The 22,334-nt window shown below is 40.9% G+C and overlaps 1 protein-coding gene across 1 annotated transcript; it reads left to right on the forward strand.

Moving 5' to 3' along the window:
- Positions 1 to 279: 279 nt before the first annotated feature.
- LOC138167139 (zinc finger protein 665-like) lies at positions 280 to 12,917 on the forward strand. Its single transcript, XM_069095827.1, has 5 exons — positions 280 to 456; positions 5,107 to 5,189; positions 9,407 to 9,572; positions 10,424 to 10,525; positions 10,889 to 12,917. The coding sequence occupies exons 1-5, from the start codon at positions 453 to 455 to the stop codon at positions 12,721 to 12,723; spliced, it is 2,190 nt and encodes a 729-aa protein (XP_068951928.1). The 5' UTR covers positions 280 to 452; the 3' UTR covers positions 12,724 to 12,917.
- Positions 12,918 to 22,334: the final 9,417 nt, after the last annotated feature.

Below are 22,334 nucleotides of genomic sequence, written 5' to 3' on the forward strand. Positions count from 1 at the left end.
AGCAAACGGCTCCGAGACCGCGACCTCTGCCCTTTCTGGAGACTGGGGCCCTGTCACTACTTCTCCCCGCCCCAGCGTTAGTTCCTTTCTTGGGCTTGAGTGAGTCTGAGACTCAGGGAACCGAAAGATCCTGAGGCCACCGCGAGACAGGAAAGAGCTGACGACCAATGGGGAGAAAAGAGGAACTGCCCCAGAGGTTGCCGGGATATATAGTGTAAACGGACTAGAAGTGGGACCGAGAAGTATCCTCTAGTTCCGCCTGGGCTGGCTCAGGTACGGGCGAGCGCGTGCGCGGACACGCCCACGGGGAAAGTGAAGGGCGGGGAAGAGGACTAGTAACCTACACCCAATATGAAAGAGCGTTGTCTGAGGTGGACCAAACTGTTATCGCGAGACTTGCTGCCTGGGCAAGCTGCTCTATGAGGAGGCTGTGAGCAGGTGTGGGCCGTGGTATGGGTAAGGCACTGGCAAGTGGAGTGAGCGATCAAGCATTTGTTAACCGCCAGCTGTTGGGTTCCATTTCTGGCTGTGCCATTAACCAGCTCTGTGACCTTGAGTAAACTGCTTCCTTTCTCTGGACCTCAGTTTCCCTCACTTATCAAAACCCCTGGTGCCTCCCCTAAAGGATTAAAAAGATGACATCTTCCAGGAGCTGCCTTGTCAGTGTCAGGGATGATAAAGCCTATGTTGTGGTGCAGCGGAGGCGGCCTCGTTGTGGTCCTGGGTCTGCTGGCTTAATTTAACTACCTGGTTCTGGGGAGCTGTTCTCCTGGACAGTGCGGGAGAATCCCTGACACGTGTCCGAGGCGGGGTCCTTACTCCTAGTACGTTTCTTCCGACTCCTTAAGGACCCCTCCTCATTTTTGTGCTTGTCATTTCATCACCTTTTTTCATTTCAATACTTTGACAACAGTTTATAGTGTCAAAGGTTACAAATCATCGTTCCTTGAGTATATATTAAACGTTCACTGTTCCCTGTGATATTCAAGGAAGTGGTTCTACCGTCCTGTGAATCTGTATCTAGGACCTGGGGTGAGCTGGCTTACTCCCAGACTAGTTTCCTGCAATTTCTTGCCTACATTCTTACACTTTACAATCTTCTTACACTTTACTGTCTTTAACACACTCCACAATCCTATGAAACTGGCCTTTCTGTTCATCTTGTGTAAGTTAGAAATGTATTCCCCACATATGAACAGTAATCAACACTCATTTCTGTAGCACCTGCCTTATGAGGGTGGTTGTATAATATGACTCTCATTCTGCAAGCCCCTGAAGTTTAGACAGGTTATGTTACTTGCCCAAGATCATATAGCTAGTACATATAGAAGTGAGTATTTCAGCCCAGATCTCTTGACTCAAGATCCTGCTCTTTTTTTTCAGTTGTACAAGGAGACTCAAAGCTTCAATCCCTGCAATGAAGAAGGCAACATCTTTTTTATTAGAATTTAGGCTTCATATTTTGGGCCTATAAAATCCTGTCCATTTGAGCATTCCAGCCTTCCCTCATCCCATTTCTGTGGCATCATCTTGCAGCTTTTGCTGTCTATTCCTTGTTGACAGATAGAATCACAGAATTTGATTGGAAGGAGCCAGAAGCCGGCAATGCTACAACACTCCAGGACAAGCACTCATCTAATCTTTGCTTGAATATCACCATTGCTATGGAATCCAATAGCTCCTGAGGCAGCCCATTCCCCTTTGAGATAGTTTCAATGGTTAGGTTTGTCACTTTGCCACTTGTACTTACTGCCCTTGGTTCTCCCCCATGGAGCCAAACAGAAACAAATCTAATAATCCCTCTTCTGTTTGACAGCCTTTCAAATATGTGAAGGCAGCTGATAACTTTTTCTTGTGTTTTATCTTTTCCAGGCTAAACATCCCCCATTGCTTTGGCTTATTATTATATAATATTGATTCAAGGCCTTTTGCTATACTGGTTGTTGTTCTCCGCGTGTTCTCTAGTTTGTACTTAGGATTTACCGTGTTTCCCCAATAATAAGACCTTTCCCGAAAATAAGCCCTCCCCTTACTGTGTAAGATTCCTCTAAAATAAGCCCTCCCCCGAAAATAAGCCCTATTGAGATTGCTACTGTAGTGAAGGTGATCCCCTGCGCTACACGCTACATTACGGTACCCTCTGTATGCACCGTCCCCTCCCCCCCCCAAAGGCACGCTGCGCTCCGAGCTGCATCCAATCAGAGCTGCAGCAGTGAGCACATCATCCTGTTCTTCCCCAGTGATTTGCTTATTGAATAAAGGTACATTTTTTTGTTCACATTTACCTGTTTATTAAAATTGCTGTCAATGTTCATTAAAATAAGCCCTCCCCTGAAAATAAGCCCTCTGGTGTTTTTCTGTCCAAAAAAATTAATAAGACAGTGTCTTATTATCGGGGAAACACGGTAATACAGTGCTCCATATGAGGTCTAACCAGGGGAGAGTACAGTGGGATTCTTACCTCTTGATTCCTAGAAGCTTAATTGCTGGTTTAATTCAGTTCACATTAGCTTTTTTGGCTCCACATATCAGACTGTTGACTTATTAAGCTTGAAGTTCATTAAAACCCCTAGATTTTTTCAAATAAACTGTTTTCCACCCTTGCCTCTTATACTTGTAAAGTGGATTCTTTGAACCAATTAGTTTGTGAGATCCTTGAGGGTAGGGGCTATCTTTTGTCTCTTTTTGTACCCCCAGTGCTTAACACATTGCCTGGCACTTAGTCATCACTTAATAAATGTTTATTGACTGGTTGACTTAACCCAAGTATAAGTCTTTACATTTGTCTCTATTAAATTTCATCTTAGTAGATTTAGCCTGGTCTTCTAGCCTGTCAAGACATTTTTTGACCCTGTCATTCATTGTGTTAAACCAACTTTCAGCTTTGTGACATCTGCAGATTTGATAAGGAGGCAACTTTATCAAAGTCAAAAATATTAAATAGCATTGGGCCAAACACAGATCCTTGGGATCTCTTCTGGAGACCTCCTTCCAAATTGACTTACAGCCACATCACTGGTGTCTGTCAGGCAATACTAGGCTTTTATCTCTCAAAGACTCTGGGAAGACTGAATGGTCCCTTCCCCACAGTATTCCAGTCATTTCCACACCAGCAACCAGTTCCTCCATTTTGGTGAGAATCAAATCCAAAATATAATTTCCTCTTATTGGTTCTACCAATGGCATTGAAAGATGACATTACCTTTAAGCAAATCAAGGAACTAGTTGGTCTGCTTTTGACAAACCACAAACCTCATTCGGTATCTCTATATCTGAAGTCTGCTGTCACTACCTTATTGTGCCTCTATGACAGGTTTGTGACATTTCCCAGACTCCCCATTTGGTTCCTCTTTGTGCTAGGTGCTCTTTGGTGTACTCATGTGACACTCTTCTGACTCCATTGATCTTTGACCAAATATTCTCTCTTCTTCCATACTTAGTTCCCAGATTTCTTCTGTATTTTCCTTCTCAGTCACCATACACCATTTATTCACATCTCCTTTTACTAGTTCTGTTTCTTTTGGATAAGTTATACCTATCCTGAGCTGTATTCCTGTGACTCTATTCCTACCAGATCTCTTAGAACTCCTAGGTCAAATTTCCTTCTTAGGACCTTTTGTTCTCCTTGTCTAAATTTTGTACTTGTTGCATGTAGACATTTGAAGTTGTGGGTTTTACTCCTGGTTCTTTTCTTGGATTTTATTTCTTATGAGTATCTACTGCTTTTTTTCTTCATTGTGTCTACTTTTTACCAATGAACATGAAATTATTAAATATTTACCATGTGGGGTGGCACTGTGCCTGGGTGTAAGGCCCACCTCTGACTCATAGTTGTTATGTGAACCAGGTCAAGTGACTCAATCTCTCAGTTCTCTAGGCAGCTCTCTAAAATTCAGTTAAAGAGGAGATGCTGACTTGCATTGGTAGAGTAAGTTTCCTTGGTTGGCATTTCCTTATACCAAAATCTGATGTGGACGGCAACATGTATTTATATGAATCTATACAGAACATTTACAAAATCAACACAAAGTATTTTTGGAAAGGGAAGTTCTGGCAGGGCCTTCATGAGGAAGAGTGTGTTTAAAGTTGAGTCTTGGGAAAAAAAAGCCAGGGCTTCCAAGAGGAAGAGTTGAGTAGGGGAGTGCATTCCAGCTATTGGGGGGGAGGGAGGCAGAGACAACTGGTGCCAAGGCATAGTAAGGGCAGGAGTTGGAATGTTGTGTTTGGGTATAGATAAATGGAGAGCTGGAGCTGGAGTTGTGAAAATCTGAGTGTAAATTCTGCCTCAGTCACTTACTTGTTCTGTCATGTGGGGCAAGTCACTTAACCTCTGCCTATCTCAGTTTCCTCAGCCATAAAATGGGGCTAATAATAGCACCTACCTCCAGTGCTTAGCACAGTGCTTGGCAATGTAGTAGGCTCTTAATCATTGTTTATTGCTGAATTGATTTGGTGTCAAGAGATTGTTGGTAACTTTGGAATGAGAAGTTTCAATTAGTGCTAAGGTTAGGAGATTAAGAAGGAATGAATATAAGGGAGGAGTCGAGGTGCCATTGTATAGAAAGCTCTTTCAAGGAATTTGGCTGAGAAACAGGATGGATGGATGGATGGATGGATGGATGGATGGATGGATGGATGGATGGTTGGATGGATGGGTGGATGGATGGATGGATGGATGGATGGATGGATGGATGGATGGATGGGTGGGTGGGTGGATGGATGGGTGGATGGATGGATGTATGGATGTATGGATGGATGACTGGATGACTGTAGTTAGCAGGGAAGGGGGGAGCTTCATAAATAATTTTCTCTTTCCTTCTTCCCTGTTCATTTTCTAGTTCAAGTTTCATCAGACTCTTCACTCTATTCATTCTTCCACTTGGTTTCTCCCCCAATGTTCCCTGTAACAAAAAAGAATTGTAGCTAGAATGTTGATGATTACAATGACACTATTCTAAAAGACCACTGACAAATATTAAATATTACTTTACTTTTCCTTGAAACAGGGACTTTTTGAGTCTCCCAGAATTAGAGGGGATGCAGGTCCTCTCAGTAGAGGAAACAGAGTAAGAAAGGTCTCACTTATGGCCCTTTTTCCTTCCTTAGTCCACAGAGTTCTTGCTGTCCTCCAAATGAAGAAGACAGGAAACCAAGGGACATCAGTTATGTTAATTACAACCATACCTAAGGTGAGTTATTGTTCTCTCTATTGTTCCTTACAGGCCACATTTTTTTGGAGACAGAAGAAAGGAGCCTGTTGACTCCTTCATTACAAACCTGAAGTCTTCTCTTCTGAGTCCATGAATGTGGTTCTTTTTATGGGTCAGTGGTTAAAAAAAAAAACGTAGATACAGAAAAGAGATCAGTATGACCAGAGAGGAAAAATTAAGAGAAATTAGTAGTAACAGCTAAGAAATTTCCTTGAAACTTAGAGATACAAGTATCTTGCATCTGGGTTGATCAGGACCAGGCATGAATGGGTTATATGGAAAAATACAATCTAAGGTTTAGACTTAGATTCAGAATATCTGACTTTGAATCCTAGCTCCTCCCTTTACTAATCATATGATCTTGAGCAACTCACTTCACTGTTCTGGGCCTCAGTTTCCTTCTGTGTAAAATAGGGACATTAGGTAAGATGATTTTTTCTTCTCACTCTTAGAACTTATAATTCTATGATTTTAAAGATCCATGATACTGAATGGTGATAGTTTAGCCATATCAGAAAACCTTCATCTGCAAATTGAAGCTGGCAGTAGGTATCTCCCTGACAGCCATACTGATAAGCATTCATAGACAAACTTTCTGTCCTGATTCTGTTCAACAAGTGCTGACTAAGAAGCTATCTCCGTGCTAGGCACTGAGGATATAGAGATAAAAGTGAAACGATACTTGCCTTCAGGGGGGTTTGTAATCTGTTAAGAGAACATGTACACAAAATAATTTGAAGAGTAACAGGGCTTTAGCAGTGGTGATGGGAAGGGTGTCATAGAAAGATTTGAAGAGGATGTGGCACCTGAGCTGAGCTTTGAAGGAAGATGAGGACTCTGTGGAGCAGAGACAAGGAAGGAAAACATTCTAGGCATGGGGTGGAAGGTGGATATCTCAGTTTCACAAAGTGGGAGATGGAATAATGAGTTATGGGAGTAACTTAGAGTCATGTTGGAATATAGATTATATGAAAGACACTGTTGTTAAAGTGAAAGAGGTAGGTATGAGTCAGATTATGTAGGACTTTAAATATCAGGCTAAGAAGTTTATAATTTATCCTAGGGTCAGTGGAGAACCACTAAAGATCTTTGAGTAGAGGAGTGACATGAGAAGATATATACCTTAGGAGGAGAATTCGTTTGGCAATTATGTGGTAGATGGATTGGAGAGGGAAAAGACCAGAACCAGGGAGACCAATTAGGTATTAAAATAATTAATCACAAAGCATTATTGATATAAGAAAAAGCAAAACTGCCCCTGGCCTCAGAAAGCTTGCGTTCTTGCGAGAGAGACGCGTACGCACATGGACGTGGATTCGCGCAAAACAGATACGTAGGTGATTTTGTGGGGAGGTCAGAGAAGATACTGTCAGTTGGAGGGGACCAGGAAAGGCTTCTCATAGGAGCTGACACTTCAAGCGAGCCTTGGTGGGCAGTAGGGATTCCAAGAGGTGGAGATGAGAAGGGAGTGCGTTTCAGGCTTGGGGAGATTGTCTTTGGTGAAGAAGGACTCTGCTTGAAAAGAAGACTATGGGTTTCAGTGCACATAGCAGAGGATTAGAAAAGACCAGCAGATTTTGCAGTTAAGAAACTTATCAATGACTTTGAAGAGAACAGTTGTAGTTGAGTGATGATGTTAGAAGTTAGAGTTTAGAGTGTTTAGAAGGGAGAAGAAATGGAAGCAATGATTATAGACGACTTTGAGTTTGACAGCTATGTGTTTGGCTGAGAAAGGGAAGAGACATCTAGGACACTAGTTTGAGAGGTTGGTGAAGTCTAATGAGAGTGTTTTTAAGTGTGGGGAAGATAACAGATATTTTGTAGGTGGCAGAGAAAGAACCAGTAGATAGAGAGAGACTGAAGACTAACAAGGTAAATCTTCTGTAAAAGACGAGAGGAAATGAGATCAGTGATACATGTAGAGAACTTTGCCTTGGCAAGGAGAAGGACTACCCCTTCATCGGGCTGCAGTAAAGAGGAAAGAATGGAGGATGATGTCCAGGGATCGTGAGAAGTAGAAAAGGGGAAAATAAGGAGCTCTTAGTCATTGATCTTAGCTTCTTTCTCTAAACTTCTTAAGAGTAGGGCCCATTTTGTATATCTCTTTGTATCCTCAATTACAGACACAGTGTTTTGTACTTAACATTTATTGAAATGAAATGTTGAAGACCTCACCTGTTGAGTTCAGGCTGTCTGGTCATCTTTCCGAAAGTAGTTTCTAAAAGTGGACATGGCCTTAGCACCATGCCCTTCCTGGTGTTTCTGTGGTCATTCACTTGACATCTCTGGCCTCTCTCCCCTCACTGCGCCTCCTAGCTGCCCCGATAACCTTATTTTTTAATCTAAGTACCAGTAGCCCTTCTTCTTGACCCCAAATTTCCTTCTATCCCCTAAAAAATGTTAAAACCTTCCCTATAAGCATAGGCCAGCAGAAAAAAAAAAACATACATTGGCCATGTCAGGAAAGGTATTTTTATTCTGCACCGATGGTTTCTCATCTCTCTATAAAGATACAGCAAGTATATTTCAGGTTCATCCTCTGAAGTCATGGTTGGGCTTTTTATTCATCAGAATTCTGAAGTCTTTCAAAGTTACCTTTCATTACACCGCCCTTGTCTTTGTGTAAATTGTCATCCTGGTTCTCATTCACTTTATATCAGTTCAGATCATCCCATATTTCTCTGAATCCATTCCTTTTGCCTTTTCTTACAGTGCAGTAATATTCATTATTAAATGAAATTTAAATTAAATTCATTGTATCATACCATTAAATTCATATGCCATCATTTGCTCAGTCATTTACAATTTAATGAGCTCCCTTTAATTTCCAGTGCTTTACTGCAACAAAAAATGCTGCTGTGTCTATATGTCTATGGATGCATTTTTCTCTCTTTATTTCACCTCTTTGGGAGATAAGCCTTTCTAGTTATATTACTGAGTCAAACATTATGAACCAGTTAGTGAGTTTGGAGTTTCCAAATTCCTTTCTACAGTGGCTGGCCATTGTACATCTCCAACAACAAATGCCTGACTATGCCTGTCCTCCCCCAGCGCCAACACTTTTTTGACAACAAGTCATTTCCCTTTTTTGTCATTCTTGCCAATCTGATGGCTATGAGGTTTTTAAATTTTTTCTTTTATTTTGTTATTAGCGATTTGAATTATTTTTTCACATGGTTGTTATTAGTTTGCTTTTCTTTCTCAAGTTAGATTGGTATACTGTAGTTCTCTCAGTTCTGGGAAAGACAATACTACCTCCTGCATAGCGTTTTGATGAAAGCACTTCAGTGTTTACAAGGGGATAGAGAAATGGCAACTATTTGTAATTCCCTGAAGCAAAACTCTGAGGCCCAGAGTAACAGTTCTTCTTTGCCAAGTGAGGTGGCAGCTTGACTTCTTCCCTGTTCACCCACTTGTGGCAGCCACAAGAGTGCCAACCACCTTTGACCCTGTCCTCTATTTTCCTTCTGGCTTTCACCCTGTAACATTGCACCTGGATGTAAGCCTGGACTAAGCTCTTCTTAGATGTTTATTAGCTTATGATCAGATTCACTTGTGCTTCAGAACATTGATTGATCACTGACTGTTTTGTCTGAGGCTCCTTATATTGACAAGGTTTTTTGCCTTTTCTCCTTTTGGTACCATCTATAGCTTCTATACATATCCTAAGGGTGATCCTACCATGGAGACCATTGTGTTTCTTCTAGAAGACCCCCAACCCAAAGCCAGACCAGATGAAACAGGACAATAACCAAGGCCCAGAGAAGTGACTTGCTTATGGTCACATAGCTCATTAGTGACGGAGCTGGTACTAGAATCCAACTTTGTTGACTCCTTTCCCAGTGTTCTTGCCATTAGATCATACTGCCTCCAGCTAAATGACAGGCATAATAACATTAATGGGAGACTAACTTGTTTCTTACTCAAATACTTGATTTTTCATTTAACAACAATACAAATAACTAAGCCTGCTTAAGCTATTTACATTTAAGTTAATTTATTTCAGTGCGTTATAGTATCATAACACTGAGCTGCTCCTTCTTAAATCCTTACTTTTCCTCAAATGATTGTAGTGTGTACTCCATTATTTTCACATGTAACAACACTTTTGCATGTGTTCAGAGCCCTTAACACTAAGAATGACATTATATATTTTGACTATTTCCCATGTTGCTGCCAGTTCTTTCTCTTCCTAGGACCATGTGAAGAGAAGCAAGACTGTTTTGGTGTTTCGGGAATCAGTGACATTCAAAGATGTGGCTGTGTATTTCACCCAGGAGGAATGGGGGCAGTTGGACTCTGTTCAAAAGGATTTATATAGGGATGTGATGCTAGAGACTTATAGGAACCTGGTCTCCTTGGGTAAGATGGTTTTATTGTGTGTCTTTTCTTCTCCCTAGAATTTTTTTTTTCATTTCCATGTTCATGTCTATGGAGAATTCTAAAGTATGTAGAGTTGATATTTGACTCAGGGTTTTGGTATCAGAGCTTCCTAATCATTGTTGATTGTTTTAATCTATGACACTCAGAATTTTTTCTTTTTATTTCTTATTTCTTCTCTTTCCCTTTTTTTCCTTTTCTTTTTATCTCAACATAAACCCAAAGTCTAGCAAAATAAAAAACAAAGTTGTATGCAAAATGCCAAATTCCAAACTGTCAGTTGTGGCAATTCTTAACAAAATAACAACAGTAACACCTAATTTACTCATTGTCTCCTTCCAGCTTGTTAGTGTACTTATCTAGTTGTGCTGTTTTTAGTATAAGCAGTGTGTATATGTATTCTTTTTACATTATTTTCTTTCCATACTTGTTTACATTTATTATTTTTGTGGTGGTATAATACTCCATTGTGTTGCTACATCAGTTCATTCAACCTTTTTTTTTTCTTTTTGTAGGGGAAAAGGCAGGGCATTTGGCTTTAAGTGACTTGCCCAAGGTCACAAGGCTAGTAAGTGTTAAGTGTCTGAGGTCAAATTTGAGCTCAGGTCCTCCTGACTCCAGGGCCAGTGCTCTTTTCACTGCTCCACCTAGCCCCCCTGTCAACCATATCCTATTAGACATAGAATCTATTCCCATTTTGCATTATTATAAACAAAGCCACTTTCAATTTTTTTTGTTTGTTTTTTTTCCTGAGAGGGAACTGGATATGCATTTTTAGGTACTCTCCTAAAATCATTATGAACAGAAATGTCCTGATTCCTTCTTATGAGCAGGAATCCCAGTTTCCAAACCTGAAGTGATTTTCCAGTTGGAGAAAGGAGGGGAGCCCTGGATTCTGGATCTCCAGGGAGTTGAAGAAAAAGAAGTCCAAAGAGGTACTTGGCCAGGTGAAGGGAATAAAGAATAGTGATATGGGAAACTTAGAAGTAACAGCCCAGCAGGTCAGGGTGGGAGGGCAACCTTGGTATTTTGTAAAGGAAGGTTATTTGGTTTGGTTTTTGCTGACACTGTTTTATTAGTCACTTTGGTCACTCTCTTAGATGGAATTTCCTCTTTCTCTACACTTGGCTTTTATGCAAGGCCTCTCCACTTCTGTCAACATTTTTGCTTTCCCAATCACTCCACAAATAGTCATATTTGTAATCATGTATTCCTATAGATTAGATTTAGTATTGCATTATAGAAAATTTCTGTCAGCAAAGAGGTTATGAAATATTTGCATTTTTCCTTTCTTTCAGGATGGAAAACAAGCTATATAACCAAAGATTCTATTTCTGAAGTAGAATCATCAGATCCAAGGGAACAGCTCATAGGAGTTATTCCACAGTGTATTAGATTTGAAGAAGAATTTGATGTTGATGCCAGGTTATCAAGGAAACAGGAAAACTTCACAGGAGAAACTCAAGAGAAATACTTTTCATGGGAGAGATGTTTCAAGCAAATGAAATTTACCCATGAGAATTTATCCACTGGGGAGAGAGACTATGAACATAATGATTATGGGAGAAACTTTCTGAAGTCAAACTCTGAAAGCCATTCAAGAATTTTTATAGGAGAAAAAACCTATAAGGTTAATATCAGTGGGAAAAGCTCCAAACAGAATTCAGACCAAAATAAATACCGGAAACTTTCTACAAAGAAGAAACCTTGTAAGTGTGATAAATGTGGGAAAACCTTCACTCAGAGCTCATCTCTTACTCAGCATCAGACTATTCATACTGGAGAGAAACCCTTTAAATGCACTGAATGTGGGAAGGCCTTTAGCCGGAGCTCACTCCTCACTCAACATCAAATTATTCATACTGGAGAGAGACCTTATAAATGTACCATATGTGAGAAAGCTTTTAGCCGTAACTCATTCCTCATTCAGCATCAGAGGATTCATACTGGAGAGAAACCCTATAAGTGTAATGAATGTGGGAAAGCTTTCAGCCAGAGCACATGCCTTACACAACATCAAAGAATTCATACTGGAGAAAAGCCATATAAATGTGGTGAATGTGGGAAAGCCTTTAATCAGAACACATGCCTTACACAACATCAGAGAATTCATACTGGAGAAAAGCCTTTTAAGTGTAATGAATGTGACAGAACATTTCGTAAGCATTCACAGCTCACCCAACACCAGAGAGTTCACACTGGAGAGAAGCCCTATAAGTGTAATGAATGTGATAGAGCCTTTAGTCAAAGGACACGTCTTACTCACCATCAGAGAATCCATTCGGGAGAGAAACCATACAAATGTATTGAATGTGGGAAAGCCTTCTTTCAGAGCTCATCTCTCACTGAACATCAAAGAATTCATACTGGAGAAAGAGACTATGAATGTAATATATGTGGAAAAACCTTCCCAAAGCACTCACACCTTGTTCAACATCAGAGAATTCATACTGGAGAGAAACCTTATCACTGTAATGAATGTGGGAAAGCATTTAATCAGATCACATGCCTTACTGAACACCAGAGGATTCATACTGGAGAAAAGCCTTTTAAGTGTAACGCATGTAAGAAAGCCTTCCAAAAACAGTCAGCACTTACTCAACATCAGAGAATTCATACTGGAGAGAAACCATATCAGTGTAATGATTGTGGGAAAGCCTTCAGTCACAACTCAATCCTTACACAACACCAGAGAATTCACACAGGAGAGAAACCTTATAAATGTAATGAGTGTGGAAAAGATTTTCGCAATCATTCACATCTTACTCAACATCAGAGAATTCATACTGGAGAGAAACCATATAAATGTAATCAGTGTGGAAAGGCCTTCAATCAGAGTGCGTGCCTTACTCAACATCAAAGAATTCATACTGGAGAAAAACCCTTTAAATGTAAAGAATGTGGAAAGGCCTTCAGTCATAGTTCCTCCCTTTCTGAACATCAGAGAATTCATACTGGAGAGAAACCCTATAAATGTAATGAATGTGGGAAAGACTTTCGCAACCACTCACATCTTACACAACATCAGAGAATTCATATTGGTGAGAAACCTTATAAATGTAGTGAATGTGGGAAAGCCTTCAGCCGTAGTTCAGCCCTTATCAGACATCAACAACTTCATCGAGGAGAGTAATAAATGTGGGGAAAGCTGTAGGTAGATTTGTCACTTTGTTAAATGTACATACTTAAGATGTCATAATATGAGGAATTTTCACAAGTTGTAATGATGTTTTTAGGGTATGAGAAAAAAAGGGGTCCCTTATTCCTTGTTTCCTGTGATCCACATATTTTTAAAAATTGAGCATCTTATCAGTAAAATTTTGGAACATATTCCACCTATCTATCTATCTATACTTATTTATAAATTATATAATTGCCAGATTTCACTAATATTTAGATACATTATAAGGCATAAAAATAGAAATTTCAAAGAGACAATAAAGATGAAATAATATTTTCTGCTAGAGTCAACAGGGAGCCACTAGAGTTTATTGAGTAGGGGAAAGAACTATACCTGAACTTGAGGAAAATCTGGCCCCTGTGTGGATTAAAATAGGTAAAGATTTGAGGAAGGGAGGCGAATTAAGAGACATTTGTGATAGTCCAGGGCTCAGAGGTGATAGGCCTTTAACTATGATGGTGGCAGTATGATAAGAGAAAGGGACAGAGATAAGACATTTGAAGGTAGAAATGACAAGATTAGGTAAGTGAAAGGATCCATGAATGTGGGGTAAGGAAAAGAGGAGTTAGTTAAAGGTGGCACTAAGGTGAGATTCAGGGTGACTAGAAAGATGCTGGTGGCTTTATCAGTAATAAGGAAATTTAGAAGGTGGCCGGGTTTGGGGGAAAGAGAATACAATTAAATCTGTGCTCCAGGTCACAGTCTACTCGTGTTTCTGTGACTCACTATCTCTCCCAAAATAAAAAAAGGAAGTGAAGCTCTAACTGATCTTTGCCTCTAGGCATAGAGCCCACCCTCAAAAAGGTACCTGCTAGAGCCATGAGATGATCTGGGAGTAGGACCAGAATTTTCCCAATAGTGCCTGTGGAACTGCTGTATATGCTTGGATAGTGATACTGGTTTAGAATAGGGGAGATTAGGAATTTGCACATCACAGGAAGGGAATGAGGTGGTGGAGAGGGGATAAGCATAGGTACATATTTTCTAGAGATGTGATGCATGGCAGACCATCAAAGCAGAGTGGGATTCAATCTTTCAACCTGCAATTGATTAGGTGATGCCACATCCCCTCTGGGCATCCTTTCCATCACTTTGAAGACCACTAACCTATGATCCCAGGCACTGTGAACCTATTTGGACCCATGTCAACACATCATTGAAATTATAATTGAGGAGATGGGAGACCTTACTGGGCTTTAGGGGTGAAAACAAAAGGGTGAGAAGCAATGAAAACTGTATAGGTACATAGTAAACAGTATGAGCAAGAGACTATTGAGGGAATTCTTTAAAATGTCTAGCTAATGGCAAGAGGGTGACCTATTTGGACGTCTGAGAAACTTCTGCACAGATAACTATGATCTCATACAAAGGACAAAGGTACCAAAGTTTATTCATAACTTGAATTTTTTATTTAACTGTCCTGAACCAGCCTTAAGCCTCTAAAACAGAGGTGTCATACTCCTGGACCGTAAGCCAAGTGGCTGAAAAACGTATGGGAGAACAAATTAAAATGTAATTGGGAAATATTTAACAAAAATTATTTTAAAAAAACATAAATAATGTTAGGGATCCATTCCTACTTTTCTGACATCACTGCTGTAAAGCATGTACAATGAACAGATTCACTAAAGGGTCTTTTTGCTCAATATTTTATATATTGGAGGATCTTGCATTTATGAGATGGGCCAGCAGGTGTTTGGCCATAAAGTTGTGGTTTGTCCTTCAAAGAGGACCATGATAGGGAAATATTAAAAGGACTTGTAGTTAGGGGTGGCCATGTGGCTCAGGAGTAAGGGCATGGGCTCCAGTGTCAGAATGACCTGGGGATTGAATCCAGGCTCAGATACTTAGCACCACACCCAGAAATAACTGAGCATGTAATCTTGAGCAAGTTACTTAACCCCAGTTTCTTAAAAAAAAAAAAAGTCAATGGATTCAAGGTCATGGTGCAGATAAAGAGTAAGATTATGTAAAAGAAGACAGAAGAAGAGGTGAAAAGCAAAAAGATTACAGTCAGGTAAGGGGATTTCAGAATTCTTAACTATGGAGGTGGTACATTTGTGGGTGATGTCAGAATTGAGGGTTTGACTATGTGTAGCTGAAGTGGGGTGAAGGAATAACTCATGGAAGGTGAGTTGGTTAAGAGACTGAATGGTTAGGGTATTTGAGGGAGAATTAATATGTATATTGAAGTCCCCTGTTATTAGGACAAGAGTTGGGGAGGAGAGAAAAATTGTAAGCCAGGTATCAAACTCCTTGAGTAAGAAAAGGGAGTTAACTGGGGGTCTATAGACAACCACTACCAAGATTTTGATTGAAGAGAAGTTACTGAGTGAAGGAGGAAGGTGGAAAACTTGGAAGGGGCAATGGGGAGCAAAGAGTACTCTAAACTCCCCCACCTCCATCCATTAACTAAGGAGAATGAGCAAAGGTTCAGGAAGGGTGGCCAGGCAGGCTGTGTCATCAGGGGGAAGCCAGGTTTCAGTATGAGCTAATAGATGGAAGGAAGGGCAGCTAGGTGGTGCAGTGGATAGAGTGCCAGGCCTGGAGTCAGGAAGACCTGGGTTCAAATCCTTCCTCAGATGCTAGCAAGATCCTGAGCAAGTGACTTAATCCTGTCTACCTGTTTCCTCATCTGTAAAAATAAATTGGAGAAGGAAACAGCAAACCACTTCAGTATCTTTGCCAAGAAAATCCCAAAGGGGGTCACAAAGAGTACATGACTAAAATGACAGTACAAGAAGTTGATAGAGGGAGTAGAACAGGAAAAAAATTTAACATGAAGAAAAGTTTGTTACCTATGGAACAAGCATTCCAGAAGGCACAGTGGAAGCGCTGCATGGAATTAGAATGAAACTTGGGGGTAGGGGAGTGAGGGTTGGGAATGAGGAATTGGTGGTGGGGATGGTGGAATGAGGTTTGAATGATCATCTCGGGGAGTTCAGAGTCACTGGGATGTCAAGGCTATGACCAGGTGTGGGAATGTCCATCACTGAGTGGAAGGTGCCACTCCTCTACTCCGGAAGGACAGGTGCAGGAGGAGATCCAGAGGACTGGCGCTTTGCCCTGCAGATGGGGAGATGGGGCTGGCAGTGGGAAGCAGAAGATGTCTTGTGGTGGCACAGATGGCAGTGGTTGCCTTGGGGGAGGGGGAAGACGCCCAGCCTGGCCCCAAGGAGTGGTTCTTCAGCAGGCACCCTATTCCCCAAAGAAGGTGGGAGACATACGGTGCTAGCACATCCACGTTCTAGGAAGACCCTGGACACAAACAATACCTAAGCTTTGTTCCAGAGGTTCCCCTATTGTTTCACTTTGTAGTGTGAGCAACAAGTCACCTGCACGCCCCCCTCTTTGGGGCCAGACCTCCTCCCCACAATGAGTCCTGCGCCAGGGTCCCTTCTGGGGTGGGGAGGAGAATGTGTCACCCTAACAACAACCCTCATACTACAGGTGTCATGATCCCTATTTTACAGGTAAGGACACTGAGGCTGGGGGAAAGTGACGTGAGCAGGGTCACATCCCTAATGAGAGTCAAAAGGCAACCAAATACCGCAGCAGCGAAAGGAAAACAGGCACCAGTGAGATGAGAAAACCTCCTAAGTTCCTAGACAGAACCAGGAAAGAAAACGACGCTGAATGGATGTGCCTTCCTCCCTTCTACTTCCGCTTCTGCCCCGAGTACCCGGATGAGGTGATTCTGATCCTGTGTTCTGCGCAGGAAGCTCCGCCCACTTCCAAGCACCCAGGACCCTGGGCGCCTCCGCCCTACGCCCCACGCCCCACGTGGCTCCCACTCTGGCAGGGTCTGATTTGAATAGTGGCTATTCCCCACCTTCCTTCCGGAGGGAAAGGGGATGGTTGTCGCGGGTGCTTTCGGGAAGAGCTGCTCTCCACCTTGCCCTCCTGGAGCCTCGTAGCCTATGCTAGGGCTTTGTGCCACCTGCTGGAGCCCCGGGTAAGTGGGCAAGGGCTCCCTGGCGCGCATGCGTGCACTGTCTCAACCCAGCCTCCATCCCCTCCATCCCCTCCATCCCCTCCATCCCCTCCATCCCCCTCCATCCCCTCCATCCCCTCCATCCCCCTCCATCCCCTCCATTCCTACGTGGGGAGGCACCCTCAGACAATCTCTTGTCTGAGAGACGGCGCATTAGGGTCGTGGGATCCAGAGCTAAAGGGGGGACGTCCTAAATTTCATCCACGCCAACCCTTCAAGACAAATCTAGTCAAGAGGCATTTATTAAGTACTTGCTGTGTGCTAGGCAAAAGACAGTCCCTGCCCTCAAGGAGCTTACAGTCTGAGGGAGGAGACAGCGTGCAAACAAAAGTGCCCAGTATAAAGTGGGGGCCCCAAGGGATGGCGTGGCAGCAGCGGGCGTTCCCAGTTCCACCTGGCACTCCTCGTAAAGCACCCACAGCCTCCACCTCTGTGCAGTGGGGATGATAACACCTCTCAGGGCTACCTCACGGGGTATGGTCGTGAGGTCCCCAGCAACCCTCCATTAGATTACAAACTCTTCAGGGGTGGGAATTCTTTTTCCCTTGTTTTGTATCCCCAGTGCCCAGCACAACGCCTAGTACAGAGTAGGCACCTGATAAATGCTTGTTGACTGTGTATGCACGGAGTTTTGTCAAACTGAAAGCCCTATATAAGTGTCAGTTACAATAATAATAATATTTACCTAGTGCTTTAGGTTTGCAAAGCACTTGTTTGATCCTTAAAATTACCCTAGGAGCAAATACCTTTATTATCCTCATTTTACCATATGAAGAAACAGGCTGAGAGAGATTATGTAAATTGCCCAAGAGAATTAGAGTCTAAGGCAAGATTTAGCTAAATTCCTATTATGATAATGTGGAAAGTGTCTTACTCTGTTAGCTTATCTTATAAAAAAACAGACTTGGAGAGAAGGGAAAGGATTTGCCCAAGGTCACAAGAGTTAGTAAGAGAACTTCCCAAGGTTTTCTGACTTGGAATTCAGTGCTTTCTCAGCTCTACCAGACTTCCTTACCCAGTAGAGGTTTATATTGTGAAATGGACAGGTAGAGAGAAAAATGACCCCAAGCCATGCCAATTGTTCTGAGCATCAGTTTATTGAGCTGCCCAGCCACAGTCTCCCAAGGAAACCTTAAGAGAGCTGCCCTGACCATAGGGAAAGGGGGAATATTTAAAGTCAAAAACCGCCAAAAAATAGGTGTGGAAAACAGTTAGTCTTGTGGAAAGTAAAGTTAGTCTGACAATGGTAGATAAGCACATCTGTTGTAGCCAGGCCTTGGGACAGTTGTATAGTCCTTGTCCTGATTTATTGTGAGACCCAGATGTCCAGGATCATTCTGACATCTTATCAAAAAGTATGGCCGGGTCTGTTTCTCACAAGAGAGGGGCTCCTAGCTAAGCACATACGAGTTCAGGAAGAATTCAGTAATTTCCAAACTTGTTACATACAGGGGCTTAGTATATGAGGCCACGGGCATTTCAACTGTACCTACATTTGTCAGTGTATGAGACATTGCAGGACTCTCCATTACAACAGGCTGTCTTGGCACAAGAGTGGGTTGTTTTGTTTTGTTTGGGCCATGGATGTGTAGGTGAATCTTCCCAATTCTCTTTCAAAATTTGAAACCCAATTTTAAGCAGGCTAATCAGGAAGACCAAGAATCTTTTCTGTGACTTATTTCACTGTGCTTTCTGCTTATACTAGGAAGAAATTTCTTCCTTGAGGCCTAAAATAACCTCCCTCCAAATGCTGAGGTCCTTCTGGAAGTTATAATCATAAATGTAGTGCTTTATGCTGTACAAAGGACTTTCCTTAGAACAGTCCTGTAATGTAGATATTACAAGTGTGATTACCTTCATTTTATAGATGGGGAAACATGCTTAATTAGGTTAACTGATAATAAGTGTTGGGATTCTAATCCATGTCCAGAAGGCTTTCTACTACATACACCACAATGCCTGCCTCATGACTTCTAGAGTGAGAGAAAGGTTGAGTTGCCCTCCCCGTCCAAAAAAAAAAAAAGATACAAAATAAAGTAGTTAAGTTACTTAATAAATTTGGAGAAATTGAGTATGGAAGTTTCTCAGGTTAACTGTATTGAGTGCCCTGCATCCCTTTAAGATTTTTTTTTTTTGAGATTTTTCATGATTGTTTCTCCCTTTATGAAACTCTGCATCAGGGAAGTAGGTTTAAGTAAATACATTAACATTTGAACCTTGAGAAGCATCAAGAAAATACACCTCCCTCCATTTATTGCAGAGGTGAGAGACCTTGAGGTGGAATATTACAAATTCTCTTACAGGAGGTTGATGTATTTGCTTGGTTTTCCTAAACTTTTTTCTCTTTCTTTTTTACGAGAGTCATTTGGTAAGGTGGTGGAAGGGTTATATTTGTGAATGTGATGTTAATGAATATGATATAAAATGAATGTGATATTAAAAGCATCAAATTGTTTTTAAAAATAACAAAAAATTTAAATCCATTAAAGCATCTATTTAATTACAATTCAATTGTTTCTGTGAATTGACATCTTAAATTTTTCTTTTGGGTATGTCTCTCTCTGGTGTTCCTGGGTTTTTTTACTTTTACTTTTTAAAAAAATTATAAATATATTAAACATATAATATAAAATATGTAAATATAATACATGCAATATATATTATATAAAATATATAAACTATAAATATAAAATGTATCTTAAAATTATACATATATATCTCCAATATAGTGATAATTTTTGTCATCACCTTCATTTCTGAATATATTCTCCCTCTCCTACCCAGAGAACCACACCATGTACAAAAGAATTTTAAATTTCCTAAAAGAAGAAGAGAAAGTTCAGCAAAATTAATCAATATGATACGGAATGGCTCACAATAGGTTCAGCAGGAACTCTGATCTTATCTAAGACTAGAAAACCTGCTATTCAATCTTGAAAGAATTCAGTAGGCCCAAGCAGACTTGGAGTCAGAGTTGTAAACGTTTATTGTATACTTTACAGCAGGCAAGGGTCCTTAGGGGACCTGCAAGTTTATTGTTAGGATATACATTGGGCAAGAGTCCTTTAAGGGGACCTGCAACCTTAAAGGGTAGAATGAAGATTTTTATAGAGCAATCCATAGTAGAACCCATGCCAATTATGCTAATTAGGTGATTAAGGGTGGGATTAGGGAGGAGTTAAGGTGGGGCCAGTGTTTAAACATGCATTTTTAACATAACTTCTCAGGCATATTGCCCATGATTCACTGGGAAAAAGCCCAAGGTGGGGCTACCTGGAGGTGTGGTTTTAGGCTTGAAAAGTCACTAAGTTGGCTAGCGGTCAAGGGCTGATGGAGAGGTACCCAGTCTGCCACCTATCAGTGTTGTGTTTGAAAAGATTGATGTCTGGGAACCAAGGCTCTTAAGGAGTTAATCCAGAGATAGGGTCCTGAAGGATTCATTGAGGCAGCCAGGGAGTCAATCTAGAGATAGGATTCATGGGGGCAGTGGGAAGGAGGAGATAATAGTTGCCTAAGCTGGAATGTTTATAGATACTTTTGTGAAAGATTCATAGGAATAGTTTGTCACTGTTCCAAGCTGAGATCAACAATTCATGAGTTGTTACTGGGCAGAGTTAATGCTCTGAAGCTGGGGCAGGGGGGGGGGGAAGGAGGGGGGTAGTGTGTGATTTTATATAATGGTTTTACAGATTGATATTACAAAGTGGTATTACAAATTGATGTTACAAACATAGATCCCAAGCACCCCATCATTACTGATGTTACAAATTGGTATTACAAATTGATTTTACAAACATAGATCCCAAGCACCCCTTAAATACACTGGCTGAGTATAATAGCGTATTCATACCTCCACACTCATAATTTTCCACTTCTAAGAACAGAGGATGGTATATTTTTTCATCTCTTCTTCATGTAAAATTTGGTCATGATAATTATATGTTCAGTTTTGTTTTGTTCTTTCCATTTACATTTTTGCAATCATTGTTTATATATTTAAAGTGGAAAGGGACAACAGAGGATGTGCAGTTCAAGCTCATCATTTTTCAGGTGAGGAAACTGAGGGCCAGAGACACTAAAGGATTTACCCAGGGTCACACAGGTAGAAAGTAGAAGAGGTAGAATGCAAAGCCAAGGTCTCTGACTTTAAATGGAGTGCTCATTTGATTGGACCATGTTGCTTCAAAAAGGTATTTTGAGTCAATGTGTTTTATCAGACTATTTGAAGTATTTATACTACTATTGAGTTTATGATTAAACATTTGGGGAGCTCACTTTGATAGCGATTACAATAATTCATGGGGGTGACAGTATTCACAAGTAAAGTGTAGCACATTGGTACTCAGATTTATCTCTATTTTTGAGATCCCTTTGGCTTAAATTCTATGTATATCTTGTAAGATACACTGTGTCCTTTGTTCCCTACGTTGAGGCAGCATGGTATAGTACAAGTGAACTGTATTTGAGTTCTGAGCCCTAGTGTGAACCTTGTTTTGCTCCTTTGACCTCAGGTAAGTCTTGTCCCTTTCTGGGCTTCACTTTCCTTCACTGTTAAATAAGGGTATTATAAATTTATGACTCTGTGAGCTCATTGCATTAGCTCCAGAATGTGACACCTGAGACTATTCCTGCTCAGGAAAAATAAATTATATTGTTAGAGAGACAGTTGTCCGGGGCAAAATCCTGTGGGTTAAGAGATGCCGGTAATGATTCCATTTCTCTGTCCTAAATTGTCCCAGATGACAATTTTTTGTGAAATCCAAAAGTGTTGATTAGGAAACGCCAAAGTGCAATGTCAGTATCCATAATAATACCCTTCTAAGTTGACTGTAGCCTTCTCTTAAATGCTTTCTGAATTCCCACCCATCCTTTAAGGCCCAACTCAAATACCACCTCTTTCAGGAAATTTTCCTTTATCCCCTCTGTTGGTTTTGATTATCTCTTGTGTTATTCCCATAGCACTTTATTTTACCCCCTCTCTAATGCATTTATTCTATAATATTGTGTACTTTAATCATCTGTTTTTTTAGTTTTATCCCCTACCAGACTGTAAGTTTCATTAGGGAAAGGACTAACACTTATTTAAATTCTGTATCTCTCTCTACACCTAGCAGTGTTCTCACAGTAGGGTATAACATATGGACTGGAATAACTCCAGTCTGGACTGCTAGCACTCTCCCTTCTCTTTCCTGAAGATTCCCTGGGTACTAAAAGCACTTAATATAGGGTATTGTCCCCAAATCTTCATCAGTTTTCAGAAATAGTTTTAAAAATATCTTTAAAATCACACTGAATTAATAGAAAGTTCCATAAATCATTGGGTCTTGTAGCCTTAAAATACAAGCTGGATTACTATATTGTTGCCATGCTCCAGAACCCTGCAAATTGGAATATGAATGCTTCCCCTTTCTTTGTCTTCAGTTTCATTTTCTGTTAAACTGAGGTGACTGAACTAGGTCTCTAAAATCCATTCCAATTCTGAGCCCCGTAATCCTATGAAAAGTCTAATCTTCTACCATTTATTTCATTTCAGTTCATTAAATGCCCACTGTGTTAGATGCTGGGAGGA

Source organism: Petaurus breviceps, unplaced genomic scaffold (genome assembly GCF_028583685.1).
Source record: "Petaurus breviceps papuanus isolate PSGF00001 unplaced genomic scaffold, PetGlider_PUasm1.0 227, whole genome shotgun sequence".
NCBI classification, from domain to species: Eukaryota; Metazoa; Chordata; class Mammalia; order Diprotodontia; family Petauridae; genus Petaurus; species Petaurus breviceps.